The following is a 22,739-nucleotide window of genomic DNA, read 5'->3' on the forward strand; positions in this document are numbered from 1 at the left end:
ATCTCAACAGTATTACATTTCAAGTCTCTGCAATATAATCCTTGAAACAAAGACTTTAATTAGAAGGAAACTTGTATTGTAATTTCAACTTAAACATCTACAAGCTTACCAGTTGTTGTTGGCATTTCTGTTGTTGGTGGCATTTCTGTTGTTGTTGGCATCTCTGTTGTGGTTGTTGGCATCTCAGTTGTGGTTGTTGGTGGCATTTCTGTTGTTGTTGTTGGCATTTCTGTTGTGGTTGTTGGCATCTCTGTTGTGGTCGTGGTTGTAATTTCTGTAAGAAATAAATAAAATTATTTAAAAAATATATCTATATATCTACATATATATAAATCCAAAGGCAAATTACTGAAAAAATGACAATGTTGTGGGTATCAGTGGCTGGATCTCAATGGAGATGCAAAATAAAAGCGAAAAGCTAAATCAAAACGAGAAGTAAAACAGCCAGAAAAGTTAGCAGAGCTTTCGAGCAACACTAGCCCTTCATCAGTGAAGGAATTTGGATAACGTCATAGTATAAAAGCTGGCAAGGGCTGCCTGGGTGGACAGGAATAAAAGAAATATAACAAGGGCGACAGGGTGGAGTCTGAATAAGAATATAAAACAAAGAAGGTAGCTTGGTAGAGATATAAACAATTTTGGAATGAGACTAAAAAAACAGCTTAAATGGCGGTTAATATTGAAACTTAAATTTTGGTAGTCAATGGAATAATTTTACCGATCTGGGAGTATGTTCCTAATGTTAAGTCCAAAAGGTTTTGTGGTTTTAAGTTGTAATTCCCAGTGTTTTTCCTTGTCTTTGCGAGTTTTGTCGCTCCATTTGACATCGTGGTCTATATTGCAATAACTCTGAAATTTGCAATCGAGTGACCAGCTGAATTATGTTCGGCTACAGGTTGATCAAGCTTTAATGTTTTGATAGCTGATCTGTGTTGTGTCATTCTCATACGGAGAGTGTTTTTTGTTTCTCCGACGTACTGTTTACCACAAATATTACAGTATATGAGATAAATGACGTTTTTGGTTAGACAATTAATTGATTGTCTTATCCGAAAAATGTGGCCAGTTTGGCTACTCTTAAATTTTTCAGTAGAATCAACCAATGAACAAGTTTTGCAAGATTTGCCGCAAAGGTGACTGCCCAAATTTTGGCTGTCATGAGAGTTAATTTCACTCTTAAATTTGGATCTGACTAATATATCACGAAGGTTGGGAGGTCTACGAAATGCAATAATGGGTGGTTCTGGAAAAACAGTCCTACATATATATATCTACATATCTATTAAATCTACCATAAATACACTTTCCCAAATGTTTACATTTTTGTTGTCAAACATTAAAATGGCAATTAGTGGCGATGACTTGACGCTGATGTGTAGAAAAATAATACTGTATTGCCCTTTTAGTCAAACTACTGGTAGGTGTGGTGAGGTTATTTAAATGTTATGTCTTAAAATTAAGATAAAGAACATTAATAAACATATATTGACAATAAACTTACCATTCTCAATACATCCAATAAATTCAACAGTCACTGATATGCCTTCTGATACATCTTCAACAGTAATATCTATCCTGGTTACATCCTTAATTCCTTCTCCAGGGAACAGCACTCTATCTTTTTCGTTATTACCAGTAAGGTCCTTGACGAAAACCTATAAATAGATAAATTTAGTTTGTATAGATTAATTTGGAAATAGTTTCTTCTCTTCGTTTTTAATGTGCTGTTAACATTGATTTATGTTAGCATATTGTGCATGTGTGCTTCTACAATCCTTACATTACTTGAATTCTAAACAAAATTAAAACTTACCACTGGGAGATCATTACCATCCACAATAGTGGTCAAATCTCCATTTCCATTTTGTGCATATGTAACTGTAAAAGACACAATTCCTTCAACTTGACTCTTGATATCAACTCCTGTTACTCTCAATGGCTGAGTATAAGTAACCTCTAGCCAATCATCAATACCAATACTCCATCTATCTGAATTTAAGTCGTTATCATCATTTACTCGTCGAATATTTTCCAAACCTTCCTTGATTTGACGCAGAGGCTCAACACATTCTAATGAAGATGAATGAAACATTCATTAAAAAAAATTAAATACTGGAAATAGATTTGATTTCCTACACTTTAATTCTGACATTAAACTTTACCCATTTCTGTAGTTGGTAGCATTGTTGTGGTTGTAGGCATCTCTGTTGTTGTTGGCATCTCTGTTGTGGTGGTTGGCATCTCTGTTGTGGTTGTTGGCATCTCTGTTGTGGTTGTTGGCATCTCTGTTGTGGTTGGCATCTCTGTGGTTGTTGGCATCTCTGTAGTGGTTGTTGGCATCTCTGTTGTGGTGGTTGGCATCTCTGTTGTTGTGGTTGGCATTTCTGTTGTGGTTGGCATCTCTGTGGTTGGTATTTTTGTTGTAGTTGGTAAAGTGGTAGGTTCTATACAAGTAGACGACAATAAGCATTTTTTGTCATTCATTTTTTTAAACACAAACAACAAATAAAAAAAAAAGATGAAGTGTTTCTGTTATTTACCTGTCAAGGCATAATTGTAAATAATAAGTAAAACTCTGTCTACACTACCGTATCAAACTAATGTTACATCACTACCACGTTTGGGCAAATGTATCACTACCATTTTGGGCACATCACACAAATAGTTCGATAGTGTAGACAGAGTTTAATAATGTGTAATAGGACTATAAAATTATCATGCTGGTTGAGTAAACTCTAAGAATTATGAGATAAAAACATAGATATTACTCTAAGTACTTGATCATTTTATTTTATTTTTATTTTATTTCATACTCATCCAACAGCGAGTAACCCGCCAATTACAGGATGGATAAACTATTTAATAATTTCACAAGACAAACATATACACAAGATGCTCTACATAAACAAAGACTTATTATTGAGTCTTTGGGAGTGGAGTTGTAAATTGTCATGAGAAAAAACCCTGACATATGACAGGACTTGAACCCAGGACCCTTAGATTGGTAGCCAAGCATCATAACCACCAAGCCACAGCTCCACTCAACTATATAGACACAAAGTGGTTCCAACAGAAGAAAGGACTATTAATGGCCTCCAAAAATGTAGTGTATAAAATAAGAATAACCAATTTTTGTTAAAGATTACTGAACTTTTTATAAAATAATTATAATTATTGTTAACCGCAATGGAAATAATAATTTCTTAGTAAATTATCTAGCATTTTTGCATGCGATTTTTTAATGACTGCGTGATTGCGTAAAGGGTGTAACTAGGGTATCGATTGTGTAGTCTTCTTCTTTATGAAAACTCACTAATTGAACTGCGATAACATTGGGAAAAAATGAATACCTCAATGGATAAAACAAAAACTTGCATGGAATAGAATTACATGGACAAATAGTTCCTACTAAAAAAAGTGTATAAAGAAAAAATAGGGAAACAAAATAACATCAAACCTCTACAAGCTGGACAACAGGCTCCATCAGGATAATAACGTAAATGCTAACAATAACAAAAAACAATATTTTTCAATTTATTTTGGCTTTAGAACAATTTTTGTTTATTTTTTAAAAACGAAATTGTACTTGTAGGAGTGGTTGTCTTATTAGTTGTACGAGGAAACAGCCTGGGGGTACATATATTTTTTAAACAGTAGCCATATATTTTGGTATGTAGGAACATTTGAACTTTCCGGAAAAAAAATACATTCTGAGCCAGTCTGGATTTTATTTATCTATAAAGCTATCTTTCAAACTTGTAGGACAGGTTTGAAAGGTAAACTTGTCAAAAAGTATACAAGACTGTGAGCACACACGGTTATGAGCATCAGGATCATATTTATGAAAACTATATGAGAGGTTGTTCCATTTGTGTGAAGAAAGATTTCATATGCGGTAAATATTGTAAAAATAAGCACACTAAGGTAATAAAAGTGTTTATTGTTATAATATTTATGGTTTTATTTCTTTGTACATACCTCTGCACAGTTTGGTTCTTGTGGACACGGTTTTCTATTGCATTTGATCTCATCTTTAAAGCATGAACAGTCAGAGCAATGATCATTTGGATCTTCCCAGAAAGTCTTTGGCTGTTTGAACATAACAATGATGATTATTATGTTAGCATGAACCAGTAGAATTATTCGCCAAATTGATTTTCTTTTTATTACAGCATCTGACCGAGTATAATCCAAACTTTATTTGAATTAATTGAAGTGATTTCATTGCTAATGTTCTATTCTACAGTTTGACAGTCAATGAACTAAAATGTCCTATATTGAAAACTAAGAAATGTTATAGTTGTGTGAGCCATAATAATGTAGAACTGTACATAACTTCATCATCACACCACGACTGTCTGAGGCTCAAGACTTTCTAAAAAGGAGGTACAGCAGCATTTATATTGTGACTAACGCCTGTTATCATACCTTGTAGAAATTGCCTTTGTCATCTTCACAAAGACATTCGACTTGGAACACACAGGATGTTCCATTAAACACTTGAGGTGGTTCACAAACACATCCGACACCACAGCTATATTCAGTACCAATAACACACTCATCTACATGCTTACAGCACTCAGGTTCTCCAATGGTGAAATCCTCACAACAAACTAAATTTAAAATGAAAAAAACAATTATATATTAAGCCCATATAAATTGAGCAAAATACTTGGAAAAATGCAGAGAACCAAGAGTACATGATTTAATATTTTCGTTGAAATTTAAGATACAGAAAGAAATTCAAAATGTGTATAAGCTTTGTAGACATTAATATACTTATTTACAAAAAAAAGACAACAACTTGAAGATTGTGTATGTTAACGTTATCATGCAAATATAATGTACAAATAAGAAATACACTAGGTATTTTGACAAATAATGATACTGTATAAAAACTATCTGATGAACTTTTACCCGCACTAAGTTCATTTTAAAAATGTTTGATGATCATTCTACACGTTTATCTTCTCTAGAAATCATGTTATGAAATATGCGTATGGGATGTCATAATTATTCAGACAGTACAGTATGCAAGTAAAAAGGCGTTAAAGAATACAAGCTAAACATTGTATATTAATTACATGTGCGAATATTATAAAAATAATGAATGTTTATGAGTGTAATGGTACAAATAATGGCATGAGGTGAAATATAACCTTTCATCATTAACCAAATACCATTATTTGTACCATTATGAATATTACACATTCATTATTTGTTTTATATAACATCTGAATAGATTCCTGTCAATCAGATTGAATAAAAAGGTAGGCAAGATATTGCGACATGATTCACATTTATTGAAACAGTAACATTTTGTTTTATTAAATATTATTATTTGGATTTTAGTGTTAACAGACGACCAAATAATCCTATAAAAAATTATAATACTGAACATAAACACTTACCAGTTTCCGTTGTTGGAAATATAGCTATATAAATAAAAAAAAAACAACATTTAATAGTCAGAGGTGTAAACAAATAGTAAAATAAAAACTCCACACTAAAACGGATTTGTGTTATGAGAGTTATCAAAATTGATTAAAAACAGCTGAAAATTCACATCCCTGAATGTAGCACTTAATGCATGATGCACATACAGACATAATGCTGTCACAACAAAGGCTTTTTCAAAATCCCTCTCCTTTAAAACAACCTACAATGTTTTCACTTTACATACATGTAGGCCCTACATGAAAAGAGGTTCTTCTAAACCTTTAAAATCCACCTAGCTTAAAACAATTCACAAACTACTTAATATTAGGTTATTGAAATTAAACATCATTTTATTTATGAGCTTGAAAAACAATTCAAATTTATGCAAACACACTTACTTGTTGGAATAGGTTCGCAAAAGCAGCATTCATTATCAGAATGAACTAGCCTTTCTCCCTATAAATACAATACAATAAATACAAATTTAGTAACTTCTTCTAATTAAAATGATTATTTCTGGTGCTACAAACTAATTAAAAAATAATTATTTTATGAACTGAGGATTCAATATATAAAAAAGAAAGTTGTATATAAATTAAATTTAAAATATACTAGCCCATGTATAAGGACGATAACGATATACGATAACCAGATAAATGTGTATTTAAAAATAAAACAAAAGAACTATTAGAAAAGTTAATTCCTGCAACTATAGGATAACCATTTATGATGCCTATGATGAAAATAATATTTAGTAAGAGCAATAATCAAAGAATGAAAATGTTTTGTAATTTATGTTTTTTTATGTAAGAAAAATGTATGTTATGTCTAGTTATTGTCGACTGTTACCGTCCAACTTTGTAGCATCCTTACCTCTGGACATGAGTTTGGATCTTTGTTACAATCTTTACGACAATCCTGTTCCCCATCTACACAATAACATGAGTTACAATCATCAACCACTGTCTTTGTTCCCTATTAAATTAAATAGAATTACTCTGTAACTGAACAAATGTTTGACCCATCAATCACTACTACATTATAAATTTCATTTTATTATGATGCACTTGTAAAAAAAACTATTTTGAAAGTACTGATTCTAGTCAATTGATATTGCAATTGGTACTGACAAATCAGGTTTTCCAAAATGTATAACATGAAAAACTATCGAAAAATATATTGAAAAAAAATTAATACCTCAACACAAGGAGTTACAGTTGATGGATTAAATGTTGTTGGCTGTACAGTAGTTGGGACTTCACTTGTGGTATATGTCGTTGTGACGGTTGTAGTTGTGGGTTTCATAGTTGTAACCGTTGTAGTCTCTGCAAAGTTAAAAAGGCGTTACTTATTATTCTGTTTTAAAACATTATGACAAACATAATAAGCTACCGATACACTTTGGTAAAAAATGGAATAATAGTAACATTATTTACTGACATCCGACATCAGTGGCACACAATACTGTGGAAGGTCTGTCAAAACATCTAAATATTTAACATGATACACATTACTACACATTTACAATAATATAAACAACACCACAGTCCCCTTTTATTCTTTCACAAACTCCATTATTCTGGAAAGTAAAGCACCAATCTCCACCTTTTCCCCAATAAACTTTTTTTTTTAAATTCTATGTATTTAGGCAAGGATTACCAATAGAAAATTATACACTGTCCTACCAGATAGATGGTAACCCTCCTGAACAGGGGCTATTTTGACTGACTGCAGTAACCCCCTACTCGTCTCGAATAATGAACTGGGTTCTTTAAAGTGCACACAGACAAACTGTGTATTACCACCAGTCCTAGGAACGAGTAGTCGGTCTCGAAACCATGCTGATATTGTTGGCTCTTTAGGTACTGTACGGTAAACATAATAATAGTAATATTTGTATAAAATATATTCATAGAATCACTTACTGCATGTATTTTCACAGGTTTTTTCATGCTGTTCTGAGCATACACAACTGTAGCAGTCTCCTTCTGTCCATACGTCATTAGCCTGAACAGCAGATGAAACAATGTTAGAAATTGTATTGTTGATGTTTTGTAACATTCAAATTTGATTACTTATGCATGTGGCTATTTTATTTTGTAAATTGTTCTATTAAATGCTACAGAAATAAATAATTAGATACTAGTTACTTACATTCATATATTCGCCAGTGTCTTCATTCAGACATGAACAGTGTTGAGCCTCAAATGTACACATGTTATTTTCGAGACGTCTGGCACCTTCGGGGCAATCACAACGGCTGCACCCTTCAGGGATATTTTCTGGACAGAAGGTATTATGATTGCAGTCTGACTGACACATACAATCTGGGCAAACTGAAACAAAAAAAGATTAGAAACATTTCAAATTCCATTAAAAAAATATTATGGTCCCATAACCAATCAAAAAATGTATTTGTTGGCCACGACATAATACGGGTTAGAATATTAGGCCATTACATAAGAGTCAGACAATTCCATTTTTTTGCTTACAAGGTTTTCATCATTTCTCAATAAGAGAATTTTCAACTTGTGATGACCTAGGAACAAGTAAGGATATGTTAATACATTGGGCACATATAGGAAAGTCGGAACGTGCTTCCTCACTTTATTTTTTGACGTAGGTTGGTGGTTTTTTGGTCCACCATGCAATAACCAACAACACATCAATGCATAATATTATTGGTCGTCACAATTCGAACGCTCACGAATATCTAACTTTTGGCACCTAGACAGGAACAGCTATTGACAACATGTTAACAACCAAAAGTAACTAAAAAGGTTTATTCAACGGCTTGTGCGATTCCTATAATAAGTTCTCTGTTTTTTTTTTTACTCTACAATTATTTTTAAGTTTAAAATTGTGAACACATTTTAAATATTTTTTCATTTTTGTATATCGCTACTTTTTTATGTTTATCAACTCAATAGTGGAGGTTTTCATCTCTGTTGATTTAAAATTAAATATATACAATAGAAAATGTAGTATACAGTGCAGTGACATTCATTCTGCTAATAGTGCTTAAACTTTGTTATTGCATATTGCATACATACCAAACGTGGTTGGCTGTATTGTTGTGGGTTCGGCAGTAGTTGGTTCTGTCGTTGTGGTTGTTTCTGTTGTTGTGGTTGGTTCTGTTGTAGTTGTTGGTTCTACTGTTGTATAGACATGACCTAAGAAACATAATTGGAAAATTTTAATCTAAATTACAATCCACTTGGTGTATTGTGGCGTGTGGCGCAGTGTGTTGGACGTTCGACTACTGATCGTAAGATCGAGGTGTGAATCCAACGCTCATTGCTTGTATCCTTAGGCAAGATACTTTACTTACCTTTGCCTCTCTCCACCCAGGTGTATAAATGGGAACCCGGTTAGATCAAGACACAACTTTGCGCTGATTACTAGCTGCATTATGGGAGTATGTTTCCATACGTGTTTGATCCAAAAAAAGTTACTGGGGTAATAATGTTCAGTGCTTAGAGGTTTCACAACATTAGGCACTATATGAATCCAGGATATTATTATTATTAATATTATTATTATTGAAAAGGATTAACAATATAGCAAATTAATCACTGTTGAAATTATTTCTGATATATATAACAAATAATAATAATAAATATAATATATCCAATAAAATTGCTCATGGAAATAGTTATAACATTAAAAAATATAATGCTTGGCTACTGAATGGACCTGGATTTGAATCATCCATAAAAGTTTATTACTCTACTGTTAGAGTAAATCCTGACAGTATTTGAACCCATGACGATTCAGGGTCAAGCATCCTAAATACCAAACTAAACATATTTACTACAATAACGATGATTAATCAGTCATTTCAGTAATTATTACTCTGAAACAACAAAATAAATGTTAATTCAACCCAATTCAATATTAGCTACTGATGCCATCAATTTGAGGCTCAACAAACAATACAAAATAAATACATAATAGGAAAATTACATTTATTTACAATTGAGTGCAATCTTAATATTATCTGGGGGGGGGGGGGAGAACATGGGTTATAGGCTAGAGAGAGTGAATAGAGAAAAGTAAAGGGTTGCAAAAGGGGTTTGACCCCTCACCACTACCCCTTCACCTGCTTTCTTTAACAATTGCAATAACACTAAGTTATTGTCAGTATTATTATTACAGCCCTTCATCCCTTAAAAAAACTCTCCGATGGTACTTACTTGATGGACAACCATACAGTTCAAGTTTCATTGTAAGCAGGAAGTTCAAATACACAGGCTCAATGATGACAATTCTAGCATCAAAGGCATCTTCCTCCAACTTTAGAATAGATTCAGAACTTGGCACCTTAAAGACCTATCAAACAACAGTATAATATGTTTTTGGCTAATATTGAATAATAACCAGTAGTGAAAATAGGCTAAAGCCCAAAACAGAATTTTTACTTTATGTTATTACAATGAACAAACGATAAAAATAATAATACAATATAATAAAAACTATATTATTACTACATAAATTTAAAATGAATATTCAAAATGCTGTGCCTTCTGTATGAAGTAAGTAACTTATGCAGCTTATTTTTAATTGGTGTATCTCATTATTACTTTGTTTTGTTTTATTTTGACTTAATTTGTGCTACTTAGTTTTGTTATTTTTGTATTTTATAAGTAATGATGGAGTAAGAGCAGTTTTCTGTTTGGGCTCATGCCTATTACTTGCTCCTGGCAAGATGAATTGTAAAATGTACTTTATGAACTTTTGCCGAATAAATATTATTATTATTATTATTATTATTATTATTACATTTCTGCAATGAATAAATTCATTAGATAAATTTCTACAATACATGAACAATTTGAAGCTATACTTTAGTTATTTCTTATGTGCCAATAAAATAGATTGTACTACAACATGTTGCAAAAAATAATTTCTACCCCAAAATTACTAATGATTATAATATTCCTTACTACTAAGTTCACCGTTTAACAGCATTCTTACGGTGGAGATAACTCAAATATTCAACGTGCCCCCAAATACACTACTGTATAATTGTCTCTGAAAGTGTATTTGCGAAAGTTGTAATTTTTTATAAAGTAATTTATAAATATCTTACATGTTCAATTTCAGCAATACCATAGCTACCTTCACCCATTATATAGTTTAGATTGTCCATGGAATGTCCATGTCGAATTTTGTATTTACTGACAATCTCTCCAATTCCAAACACTCGGATACCAGTTACATGTACTGGTTCTGCAAATATGATCTAGGGGAAAAATATAAGATGAAGTCAAAACTATGAATGAAATAATACACTAAAATAGGCCCACTACTTTCAAGTCAATATAATAATATTGTCTTTAAATAAGCTTGTAGAAAGGAGGCCATTATAAACATGTATTGTTTTAAGAAAAAAAATGGAAAAAACAATAATACAGAGAAAAAAAAGAGGCTAAAGTAACATATTAGAATAAAATATAAATAAAAGTGAAAGAATCCAATGGTCTTTGTGAAAGAGTGTAAATACTAATGTATTTTTATAGGTTAGAAAGAACTCAATGACCTTAAGAAAAGTGTAAATAAACACACACAACAATGTAATTTATTTTGACTAGATGGTACGCTCGCTTCGCTCGCGTACCATCTAGGTCGTGCCCACAGATGGTTCTCGAATACATAATAATTTCAGCGTTAAAAAACTGGCGATTTCAAATGTACGTACCGCAGGACAATAAACATGTCGTTTACAGGAACGAATAAATAGACACTGTGATTTATGTACTCAACTAAAATTAGCACCCTGGGAATTACTTCCGAAAGAGAAACTTGTCACAAAATGAGACCAATTGTTTAAGTCAAATTTAAACAAACTTAATTTGTGCTTTGTATGTAACATTAGGGTTGAGGGATGGGGAAGAGGATGGGTGCAAAGAGGAACAATTTTTTAAATATATTCTTTATTCATTTAGTAACGAAATATTAATTGAACTTATTCAACCTTATGTTCCTAAGCGGTCTCTGAGATCTAGATCTGAGTCTCTTCTTGCCCATATATTAATTCATCCTTCCATCCACTAAGTTTTATGGAAATCGTTCATTTTCTTCGACATCCGTTTCTCTATGGAATGCATTGCCTATTGAAATCCGTCAGGCTACTTCCACCAGTGCAGTGTCTTCAAATCTCTCCTCAAAACCAACCTTTTTAATTTGTAATTTTCTAAATTTGTTCTGTCTTTGTAAAGCGCATTGAGGCTTTCAGCATAATGCGATATATCAAGTACCAGTTATTATTATTATTGTTTTCATGTTTTACAAATACTATACCACTAAACACAGTAAAACATTGCGATGTAATACTTTGTTTGTTGTCACCGTCCTAGTCGATTGAAATAGTACAGTACATGTAACGATACATCACTACGACGTGTATATGTTTATATGTGCCTTGAGCACTCTTGAGTGGTATGTGCGCTATAAAAATCATATTATTATTATTATTATTATAATGTAAAACCATTTGTGAAAACCACCTCTATTCGGGGAAAATCATAAATTCGATTTAATGGTCAATAAATATTAAATTATCTAACTCAACTTAATTAGTAGGCCTAATGGTTTTCATTTGTTTCTTAGAGCCAATTCATACTTAAGTTGGTTCCTACCCTACCCACCAAAGTTGTTCTGCGTTTAGGGCATGTGATGTACCGTAGGCCTATCCTCTACTGGTTTTACAACGCTACTCATGCCAGTGAGGGAAGGGTGATTTAACTGCAATAATAACGATTTGTACATAATATACGGCGAGTGAAAACGCTAGTTCATTATCCATTTAAAAAAAATGTATATCCAACCTCTGCAGCACAGATTGAAAAAAAAAATGGATCGAATTTCTGTTATGAGTATACAGTACTTGCCTTTACGATGCCTGAGGGAATAGACACTTGTGGAACAGAGATTGGAATGTTCCATTCATCGCAAATCAATACATTTGTATAAACGTATATTAAATCTATCAAAATAGTATTTTTTAAAGAAAATCGGCCTGTCTTCAACATTATGATGGTGTACTCGAGCTGTTCAACCGGTTTTCAGCCATTAAAAACAATTATCGTAGGAAGAGATAGGAAAATGCGAAGCATCCTCGTATTATCGTCTGCGGGTATTTTTCAAGACGGACATCCATTAGACAGTGTATACCACGATCGAAAAACACCCCTATTTTGGGCAAATCGTTGAACCTAAATTCGTTTTAATCGTCAATAACTATTATCGAACTCAATTTAATTAGTAAACAGGGTTACATCAGGTGGTTAAAATCATTACCGAAAGTACGAACCAACTTTATATACCATCGAGTAAACATTCTAGAAATAACGCGCGATTTACCTAATTTTGCCCTTACGTAAATTTATATATAGATTGTACAAATGGAAACATTAATATTTGTAGCCAGATTAAACAAGCAATTAGACAATTAGGTCATTGGTCAGTAAAAAATTATAAACAGATGAAAATTCAACACCTTTTTCGAATTTAAATCTAAAAACATAACTTTACCCACCTTAACATACTGGTCGTCGTCTTGCAAATTTGTACTCCACTGATCTTGGCTAATATCCAAACTGCTCTGAAGCCCTGACATCAGTGAGGAATACTCAATAGTAGATGGATAATTTTCCTTATCAGCAATCAATGGTTCAAAACAGGGAACTTAAAAAAACATACATTATTTATTTAATGTATTAAATCTCCAATTTATATGGTTCTACATTATAATAAATAAAATAATGCACATTTTCAATTCAATAAAGTTTCAATTGCAATGGTGTCCATGTACAGGATTTGCAAGAATTGCACACCTTGATTTAATTTTATTTATATGTTCAGAATTTCTTAAAAGTCAATGGCTCACAAGAAGTCCCAGCTTGCAAAAATTAAATCATTATAATAATACAAAAAATAGTTGTCATGGTACCATAAAATCAGTAAGAATACAATGATTTTATAGTTTTGCATACTCGTGATATCGTAAGTCCCTAATTGTAGATGATGGTACAGGGGAATTATTACCATTTTACTAATCATATTTGTATAAATGTTATTATTTTTTATATTGTATTAATGCACATCATTTTAACATTGTCATAAATGGGTTATATATACGGCCATACTGCGTTGAAACACCGGTTCTCGTCAGATCACCGAAGTTAAGCAACGTTGGGCCCGGTTGCGTTCTGGATGGGAGACCATCTAGAAATCGTGGCGGGTGCTGTATATACTGGAGAGTGATGGTGTAATGGTAATATCGGACTAGCATGTGATAGGCATGGGTTCGAGGTTATCATACTTTTTGCATCCTTAGGCAAGATGCTTTACTCTCATTGCCTAATCTGGTAGGCGCTGCACTGCTGGCTGCCGTGGGTCCGTGGAGGGCCTAATCCTAATTTCCTCACTGAGGACAAATATTAATACAAAATACAAATACAATACAAAACATATAAATGGCTTAACTGTACATACCTTCTGTTGTCACAAACGTTGTCTCTGTCACTGTAGTGGTGTGCGTTGGTGTCATTGTGGTTGTTGTTACAGTAGTGGTCACAGTGGTTGCTGTTAACAAGAGTAAACAAATTGTTTGTAAACATTATAAGTTCATCACAAAAATAAAACCAGAAAAATCGAATCAATCTATTGAGTGCTTTATCAAAATACCTTTCAGTTTTCAACATTACTCAATTTAATCTCTTTATTTCATCTTAGAGGCTGTTTAGCCTGAATTGTCATACAAACATTCTTATTTTCACCAGGGAAGAGTGTTCACCTGGTTTAACGTAATGTATAGTACTAGATGGTACGCGAGCGAAGCGAGCCATCTAGTTCATGCCCACAGATGGTTCTCGAATACATAGTAATTTTTAAAAAACTGGCGATTTCAAATGTACGTACGGCAGGACTATAAAACATTGCCGTTTACAGAAACAAATAAATAGACACAATGATTTATGTAGTCAACCAAAATTAGCACCTAGAAACTTGTCACAAAATGAGTCGAAATTTGTTATTTGGACTCATTTAAACAAACCCAATTTTGTTAAATTATTCTTTATATTTCTTTATTATCCAATCATTAACGAAAAATTTTTTTTATAGGCCTATAAATAATATACCACTAAATAGAGTAAAACATTTCCGATTTAATACTTTATTAAAACTGTCACTGTCTCATGGTCGATTGAAATAGTAAAGTACATTTAAAGACCACTAATACGTTTATATTTTTGTAATTATTAATTAATACAAACGTTGAGAAACAATTGACAGTAATAAAGTATTATATAATTATGTGTTTATAATCTAAAAGTAGGGGCTACCCACACTCACAGTGATAAAGTTTATTAGTATATTTGTTTATATTATATCTAACAGTACCAACACACTTTTGATTCAAATGGCGATCAAAAGTGGTTAATACCTATTTGCAGTATTGTATAGCATTACAATACTATTTCTGTTTATTCTCCAAGGGTCTATAAATTTACCTACTTGTGTTAAACCATGGAGGTATGCAATAATTTGGAATGTACCATTCATTGGAAATCAATACATTTCTATAAACGTATATTAAATCTATTAAAATAGTATTTTTTAAAGAAAATTGGCCTGTCTTCAACATTATGATGCTGTACTCTAGCTGTTCAACCGGTTTTCAGCTATTAAAAACAATTATCGTAGGAGGAGATAGGAAAATGCGAAGCCTCCTCGCATTTTTGTGGCGGGTATTTTTCAAGATGGACATCCATTAGACAGTGTATACCACGATCGGAAAACACCCCAATTTGGGGCAAATCGTTGAACCTAAATTCGTTTTAATCGTCAATAATTAATTATCTAACTTAATTTAATTAGTAAACAGGGTTACATCAGGTGGTTAAAATCAGTACCGAAAGTACGAACCAACTTTATATACCATCGAGTAAAAGTTCTAGAAGTAAGGTGCAGTTTACCGAATTTTGCCCTTACTTAAATTTATATATAGAAGACGCACACACTATTAGCTTCCCAAGAAGGGTAGAGAATGATAGTCTATACTGTTAACCCATATGCAGAATTGTCATCAGCAAAAAACACAAATATTAAGGCAACAATTGTATACATACATTTTGTGGTTGAGTATGGTGTTGTTGGGCTTGCAGTTGTTACACAGATTAAATCTTTTGGTTCTGTTAAAAAAACAAAAACATAAACAAAATAATTAAACAGAATGATTTCTATACATTTTTAAATGAATAAGATGCAAAACAATAATTAAATATAATGCTACTTTAGAAATCCTATTAAAGGGACACCTTCGGGACCCATCAAAGTTCACACTTCATAGAGATTTCTTCCAAATAGGGGTTGTTGTAAGAAAAATTAATTTCAAAGATATCAGTCAATTAAAATACAATACTTACTACAATAGCAACAAATGTTTTCGCCTGTCACAAGTTCTTCATCCTAAAAAAATATATTTGATGATTTGTAAGTTTCTGTAATATTAGTAAACATTCCTAACTTCCTAATATTGTTTCTGTTAACATAAACTATTGTAATGATGATTGTAAAACTGTAAAATTCATGGCAATGTTGTTTAAAAGTATCCATACATTCAAAATTGGCAGGATTTACTTGACAAAACCTTCCAAACAAAAATGTCTCCTTATTAGAGATGCCTAATAGTAGTAGTATTGAAACATACATTTCGCTTTGTTCATGTCATGGAAAAGTGTCCCTTTTTATGGTTATCACTTGAATACGGGTTCTCAAAGGAGGGATTCTACTATAATATGAAACATCCTTGTCAACAATATTCATTTATATAAAAAAAAAACGATAAATCGGTCAACAAAACAGTCATCTTGTACTTGTGACATCCTGGTCACAATCTAACTTGACCCGTTCTTCTTTATGTTTGAAACCTACCTCTTTGCATTCAAGATCACATATATCCCCACAGCTATCGTACCGGCCTGTGACTGAATTACACTCACATATCTTGCAGTTACCTTCAAATGTCTTTGGTAATCCAACCTATAAATGTTGAATACCATAATAGTATATAGCATGGAGGTATGTAAGGCAATAAATACATTTCATTCAAATGACCAGATATTGTCTAAGTAAAGTACATAATTCTGCTTGTTTCTATGTTAATATAAGCATAGGACATCTAAATGAAGTAAATTATTCTATTGTTACTATGAATGTCGTGGTTTGAGAATCTGTTATTGATTAGGTTAGCTACAACCCACATATTTGAGCATGAGGCCCGTCTCCATAGATGAATATTTGGATGTAGAAATGATAGAATTCACCGTATTGGTTGCCGCAAATAGTTGTATTCACTTCCTTCAAGCATGTACATGAAGGAATACAAGGTATACATACCTCACATGGCACATTATCACAGCCAAGGAGTGGTTTACAATCCCATTGATATACCATAAACTGAACCTCTTTACAGGTACAGTGTTCACAGGCAAATTCATAAGATTCTCCTTCATTGTATGTTTCTCCATCATGGGAACACAAGGCAGCTAAACAAAAAAATTTACAATATATGAACACACTTGCTTATGTTTGTTTGTTTGTTTGTTCATTTTTGTACTGGGTGACCTCTTCAGTCAAAGATTGATCTCACAGAGGACCCAGTTGGTGATCAGTGGCTGTGATGTACTAATACACCGGGGTAACCCCCTACTCGTCTCGAAAGGTATACTACGTTCTTTAAAGTGCACACGAGCTAGTTGTGTACACTGGACCTACGGTTTATAGTCCTTATCCGAGAAGACTCGTTCTACCACCGAACCATGGAGTGAGTGAGCCTCGAACCCTTGCCGATGTTATGGCTACATAATTACGGTTCCACTGTCTTAACCGCTCCGGCCACTCACTCACTTATGAGGACCATCTTCATCCATATCACGTTTGAGGTACACCACATATTTTCCCTAACGTTTCGATTAATAATGCTTCGAGTGTCATCAGGAGTTATAAAAAGCAATTTTAATTTTATCATGAATTTATGCATTTTTATGTATTAGTGTTATATGCTTTTAGTAAAGCATTGAATGGGCATTAAATGTATAGCCAACAGGCAGAATGTTTACTGCCAGATTCTTTTGGTATTGGTAAGCATATTTACAGCTGAATCATTGACTTTCAGCTTATATTCAAATTATATATATATAATTTTAATTAATAAGAAAAAGAACTTACGCCTGACTGTTGTAGGACCAACTCGGGGAACACAATTACAACATCCGTATGTTGGCATATGTAAGTCCATTCCACGCTAATGTATACAAATATATTGTAATGATTGGTGACTAAAGCTTTGCCAACGCTATCAAACGTTATGTGTCACAAACATGTGATGTGGCCATATATGAACATTATTATGTCATCACTACCATGTTTGGGCATAATTATCTACAGCACCATATTTGGGCACATCATGTTTTTTGTTTGATAGTGTAGATATATTTGAACCTGAACCTTGTTTAAAGTATTGACAATGTAAGACATACAATATAAAAACATGAAATAAATTGTTTGTTAATACATAGTTATAATTATATTTCAATTAAAGTTTTAATAAATATTGTCATCTCTCCGAAATACCCTTAGACTAGTTCAAACAATGTATATATGTTTGGGTCTATTGGAGTTAATTACCTACAGTACTTAACATTTTCAAGAATAAATTTTGGACCTTTAAAAAACAGTTTTTTGTTGTCTAGTAATGAATGTAAGAAACAAACCAATAAAAAAACTTACAACTTCACAGTCACTTTCTTGCAAATTGCATTTATAATTGCACTCAGCAACATACTTCTGTTTACTGTCACTGAAAACACATTGACAGACTTCACAATCACCTTGTGTAACGGTTTCACCAACCTTTTAACAATAAAAAAATAATAACATTGTTAGGTTAAACTACTATAATTACCATAGATCATAGTGTACTATTAATTATGCCATTATTTTACAATCTTATTAAAAAAAAATATATATATATATATACATTAGAGAAAAAACAGCTTCTTATATGCTTTTATTTATGTATTGTTGTTGTTATGATATGTTTCAAAACACAAAAATGAACTTTCTTTAAACTTTACTCATTCAATTATGAATACAAATTTGCAAGTAAAACTAGAACTACAGTTTATTATTACATTTTGTAACAAAAAATAGTTTTACGTAATGTTCATGAAGCTAATGAAGCTTAAGATCAAATGCCTCGTTATATTTAGCATCTACAGCAAGTCATTTAGCAAAATTAATTAAGAAATTGAACTTATTTGTCTTACTTGAATAATTCTGTTACCCAACAAGCACTTTTCATTATTACAAACTAATTCATCGATTCCCACACAGTATTGCGATCCAGCGAAAGTGTAAAATGGAAATAATTCTTTGAATTTTGGATTAAATTGATCATCCTTTTCATAACCTGGCTCACACGTGCACCTAGTAAAAAAGCAATTAGCAAAATCTACTGGTTGCACATAAGAAGGTTTCCATGCTTGTCCAATCGTTACATCTGCTTGTTCATTACATGTAAAATCATGATAACATATAGGATCGCACGCTGAAAGAAAATATAATAAAAAAAATGTTGATTAATGAGAAACGATCTTTGTTTAATGGCTCATATATATTAGGACGATACGATTAGGATGATAACTAGATAAATATGAATTGTTGTTTGAGAAAAAAACAACAACAAAATAACATCACGGGTGAAATCATAACAAGATAGTTGAAAATATAAGATAAATGTGGATTAAGGTGAATTATTGGTGGTAATAAAAATAGCAATTGTGATTGAAGGGATATAAAAGTATGTGATAGTGATGGTGATAGTTATGGTACTGGTGATGATGGCAATGATAATGTTAATTTTGTTTATTGTAAAGATGATGTTAGTAATATAACGGTAGTCATGATTTATAATAAGAAGAACATATCTCCTGCAAGTTGTGTGGAGATCAGTAGTTTTTAGTCGCGTGCTCACTATGTCAGTCGGTAGGTAAACACTAACTTGAGCACGCGACTGCAGCCATGTATATGGCCTTGTTAATTTTAGAATCTATAAAATTAAGTTCCATCCTAAAAAAAAACCAAAAAAAAACAATAATAATGAAACTGCATTAGTATAATTTAGAATGCTATATATAGCACAATCTGGGAAAATTCAGTTAACAATGTGTATATTTGCTGCGTAACAGCTATTTATGTTCTGCACAGTAACTTCACGATTTGTGAAAGTTCATTATTTGACTACAAAACATTGGCCAAAATAGCTATTGGGTGAACTTATTTATTGCAGGCGATGATTGTACTGTACACTGCATTGTCTGTGGGATTTCTTTTATCCAATGGAAACATTCTAATATAGACATTCAGTTTGTATCTTATAGGAGGATCCTGCGTCATCAACACCACGTTATGCCGATAGATCCACCTGCAGTAATCACTTGCACTTTGCAGTTTCTAGTATATCTTTACAGTGTCTTTTTGTCTTTAAATGCATATTGTTAATGAGAGCGAGGATGGTGGTAGTGGTTATTGTGATGGTAAATGGCGGTGGTGATAATAGTGATGATTTGGCGATAATTGAAGAAGATGACGGTGATGAAAGAAGATGTTGGTAATGATAGTGATGATGGTGGTAGTGGTTACGATGATCGTGAATGGTGGTGGACACTGGTTATAATACTGCAAAATGATCATAGGTATAATGATGATGGGTGTGAAATTACTTGGTGTTTCGTTGCAGCCTGGTTTGCTAGTATCAACTTGACAATCCCAGGTATATGAACCTGCCATATCGATACATGTACATACTAGGCAAGCGACATCAACAGATTGTTCAGCCTAAAACAGAAATATCAAATTATGATTTATAATATTTAATGTTACTCATTTATTAAAATGCAATATGATGTATTGAACTCTTAATTGATATATTCTTAATTTGTGTGTCTTCTACCTCGTATATGACTCCCATATATTCACACTTGTTATCACAGATTGGTTCACGAATACATAATTGACTAAGGTCATCCAGTGTGGTTCCTGGCGGACATTCACATGAAGAACAACCTGATGGCAAGGACAGTGTTTCCAAGATATTCATCTCTTCACATGTTGGTTTGTACACGCAGCTATCATCGCAAACTATGGACAAATATATATTTTTTTAATTCAATTCATATTATTATTATTATATTAATTAATTCGTATATTAATTTATATAAATATATAACTTATAAAATTTTAATAAGATTTATTGCAAATATAAATAACTTTTTCGCGAGGAACGTCATTGCATAATGCATGATGAGAAGGGGTTGGGAGCAAATTCCCAACATATAATACAATCTTTATGCACTAGTAGTGGCGCTATTGCTCCCACTTCTTTCCCATCATGCATCGCTCACGATATTTGCAAATAACCTTATGCACTACATGCTGAAAAGGTAAGTTGTATTATTGAATACTATTTTTATTTGAATTACTGATATATTAAAAGGTTATAAATTTATATATAGATTACACTGTACATCTATTCCTCATTAAAATATTCATAATCACAAAAAAAAAACACTAATGAGATTGTGCTATTTTTAGTGTGCATTTTTAGATCTGGATGAGAGAAGCCCTTGATCAATGTTAGGACCAATCAAGGTGCTATAAACAGTCCTGGCTTTGTTTGTATCAAACCTGTTAGTGGCGGTAATTATCACTGTTGGTTTCGATTGAATAAAATAAAAATAATTAAATTTACAATGAAAAGTCCACGAAGCAATAAAACACACAATTTAATTATTCTCTACCGAAATAAAAAAAAATTTCAGAGCGTCAATAAAATATTAAAAATTACCAATCGTTGGGGGTTCTGATACTGTTCTTTCAATGCACCGACAACATTCTCCAGCAACATCGTATAAAAATTCATCTCCCTAACAACAAATTAATTGAAACACAAAATTATATTTTTACAAAACACACTTAAAGATGAAAAAAAAACATGAAAAATTGAGATTAATAAAATCAGACTTTGAATATAGTGTTAGTGAAGTGAATCACTTACGTAGAAAAAAAACCTCCAAATAATAATGTCCTCACTTATAAAATGACAAATATACGGTTAAATTCAACCAAAAACTCATTGGCTGGCAGTCAATTTGACTAGTTTTTTCAGGTAAACATTTTTCAAAGTGACATTAAAATGGCATTCAACAACAAATAATAATAAAATAAAAAAATTTCAGTGGGACAATATATCTTCTATGATTAAATAATTATATACAACCATTAGGAAGCAATGATATGGAATCTGTGTGAAAAAAATGATTAAAGTGTTTTCACCGTGCATTATTTTAAAAAAATGGTAAGCTAGTTATTATGTATACTTTAAAATAGCATATGGATTTGCTAATCATGATTTCATTGACCTGGTGTAGGCGTGTAAATGTGGGTGCATAGGTGATCTTACACAGAATAAAATTTCATTTAATATTCGTATTCGATATACAACTTAAAATACCACTAATAGACAGCGTGGCATGTATTATATTTATTATTTTTATAAGCACAAATCAATCGCAAATTGTGTGCTGTCGCTAAGATTTTGTCTCTTGGAGATCATGTGCATAACAGACTTAACAAACTACTTTGTGAACCACATAGTATTTATTTGTTTCCCTTTTTTAAAGAGGAGGAACACTCTTTGCAACGAGAGGTTCGATCCATAAAAAATGTTTACAAAATTCCGACAGTAGTTACTGTATGATACAAATATAGATACAAAACGGTACAAACATTCACAATAACCAAAAAGGGTGGTACACATTTTACAGACAATACAAAATTAAGAAATACATTCATAAGGGGTGGAAATATGTTCAATGTTTTCGTCCTATGTGCCGTAGCTTAAAAAAAGATTTACAACTAAAGTAAACAATATAACAAATTTGTATAAATCATATGTGTTATCTAGCAATAAGCAATTCTTGAATTATGTTGAACTTTTAATGAAAATGTGCCAATATTTATTTGAAAGCAGCGTTGGCATAGAGTTGTGAAAGTTAAAATAGGTTTACACAAACCTCGCAGTCTTCTTGTGTCAATTTACACTGCTTAGTGCACTGAGCAACAGACATACCAGATTGATCTTCAACACACTCACAGACCTCACATTCACCACGTTCAACCTGTTCTCCGTCCTGAAAAACAATTTTCAATGAATTTATAAACAGTATTTT

At 32.2% G+C, this 22,739-nt stretch overlaps 1 protein-coding gene and 1 pseudogene across 3 annotated transcripts in view; one reads left to right on the forward strand and one right to left on the reverse strand.

Moving 5' to 3' along the window:
- LOC140057328 (uncharacterized) overlaps positions 1–22,739 on the reverse strand; it is a 138,415-nt gene that overhangs the window by 68,472 nt on the left and 47,204 nt on the right. For all 3 annotated transcript variants that reach the window (XM_072102946.1, XM_072102962.1, XM_072102953.1), the window contains 29 exons: positions 22,584–22,700; positions 21,356–21,434; positions 20,462–20,649; positions 20,232–20,346; positions 18,777–19,057; positions 18,238–18,360; positions 17,677–17,752; positions 16,846–16,994; positions 16,381–16,488; positions 15,873–15,915; positions 15,576–15,638; positions 13,939–14,028; positions 12,980–13,128; positions 10,532–10,684; positions 9,636–9,771; positions 8,493–8,612; positions 7,594–7,775; positions 7,365–7,446; positions 6,637–6,764; positions 6,313–6,414; positions 5,838–5,895; positions 5,412–5,435; positions 4,429–4,613; positions 3,979–4,089; positions 3,458–3,503; positions 2,163–2,444; positions 1,814–2,070; positions 1,502–1,655; positions 110–274 (listed from right to left, as the gene is read on the reverse strand). In XM_072102946.1, the coding sequence (XP_071959047.1) occupies positions 110–274; positions 1,502–1,655; positions 1,814–2,070; positions 2,163–2,444; positions 3,458–3,503; positions 3,979–4,089; positions 4,429–4,613; positions 5,412–5,435; positions 5,838–5,895; positions 6,313–6,414; positions 6,637–6,764; positions 7,365–7,446; positions 7,594–7,775; positions 8,493–8,612; positions 9,636–9,771; positions 10,532–10,684; positions 12,980–13,128; positions 13,939–14,028; positions 15,576–15,638; positions 15,873–15,915; positions 16,381–16,488; positions 16,846–16,994; positions 17,677–17,752; positions 18,238–18,360; positions 18,777–19,057; positions 20,232–20,346; positions 20,462–20,649; positions 21,356–21,434; positions 22,584–22,700 (3,766 nt within the window). The remainder of the gene's footprint in view (positions 1–109; positions 275–1,501; positions 1,656–1,813; positions 2,071–2,162; positions 2,445–3,457; positions 3,504–3,978; positions 4,090–4,428; positions 4,614–5,411; positions 5,436–5,837; positions 5,896–6,312; positions 6,415–6,636; positions 6,765–7,364; positions 7,447–7,593; positions 7,776–8,492; positions 8,613–9,635; positions 9,772–10,531; positions 10,685–12,979; positions 13,129–13,938; positions 14,029–15,575; positions 15,639–15,872; positions 15,916–16,380; positions 16,489–16,845; positions 16,995–17,676; positions 17,753–18,237; positions 18,361–18,776; positions 19,058–20,231; positions 20,347–20,461; positions 20,650–21,355; positions 21,435–22,583; positions 22,701–22,739) is intronic.
- Positions 13,576–13,696, forward strand: LOC140063723 (5S ribosomal RNA; annotated as a pseudogene).

This window comes from Antedon mediterranea, chromosome 1, assembly GCF_964355755.1.
Source record: "Antedon mediterranea chromosome 1, ecAntMedi1.1, whole genome shotgun sequence".
NCBI lineage: Eukaryota > Metazoa > Echinodermata > Crinoidea > Comatulida > Antedonidae > Antedon > Antedon mediterranea.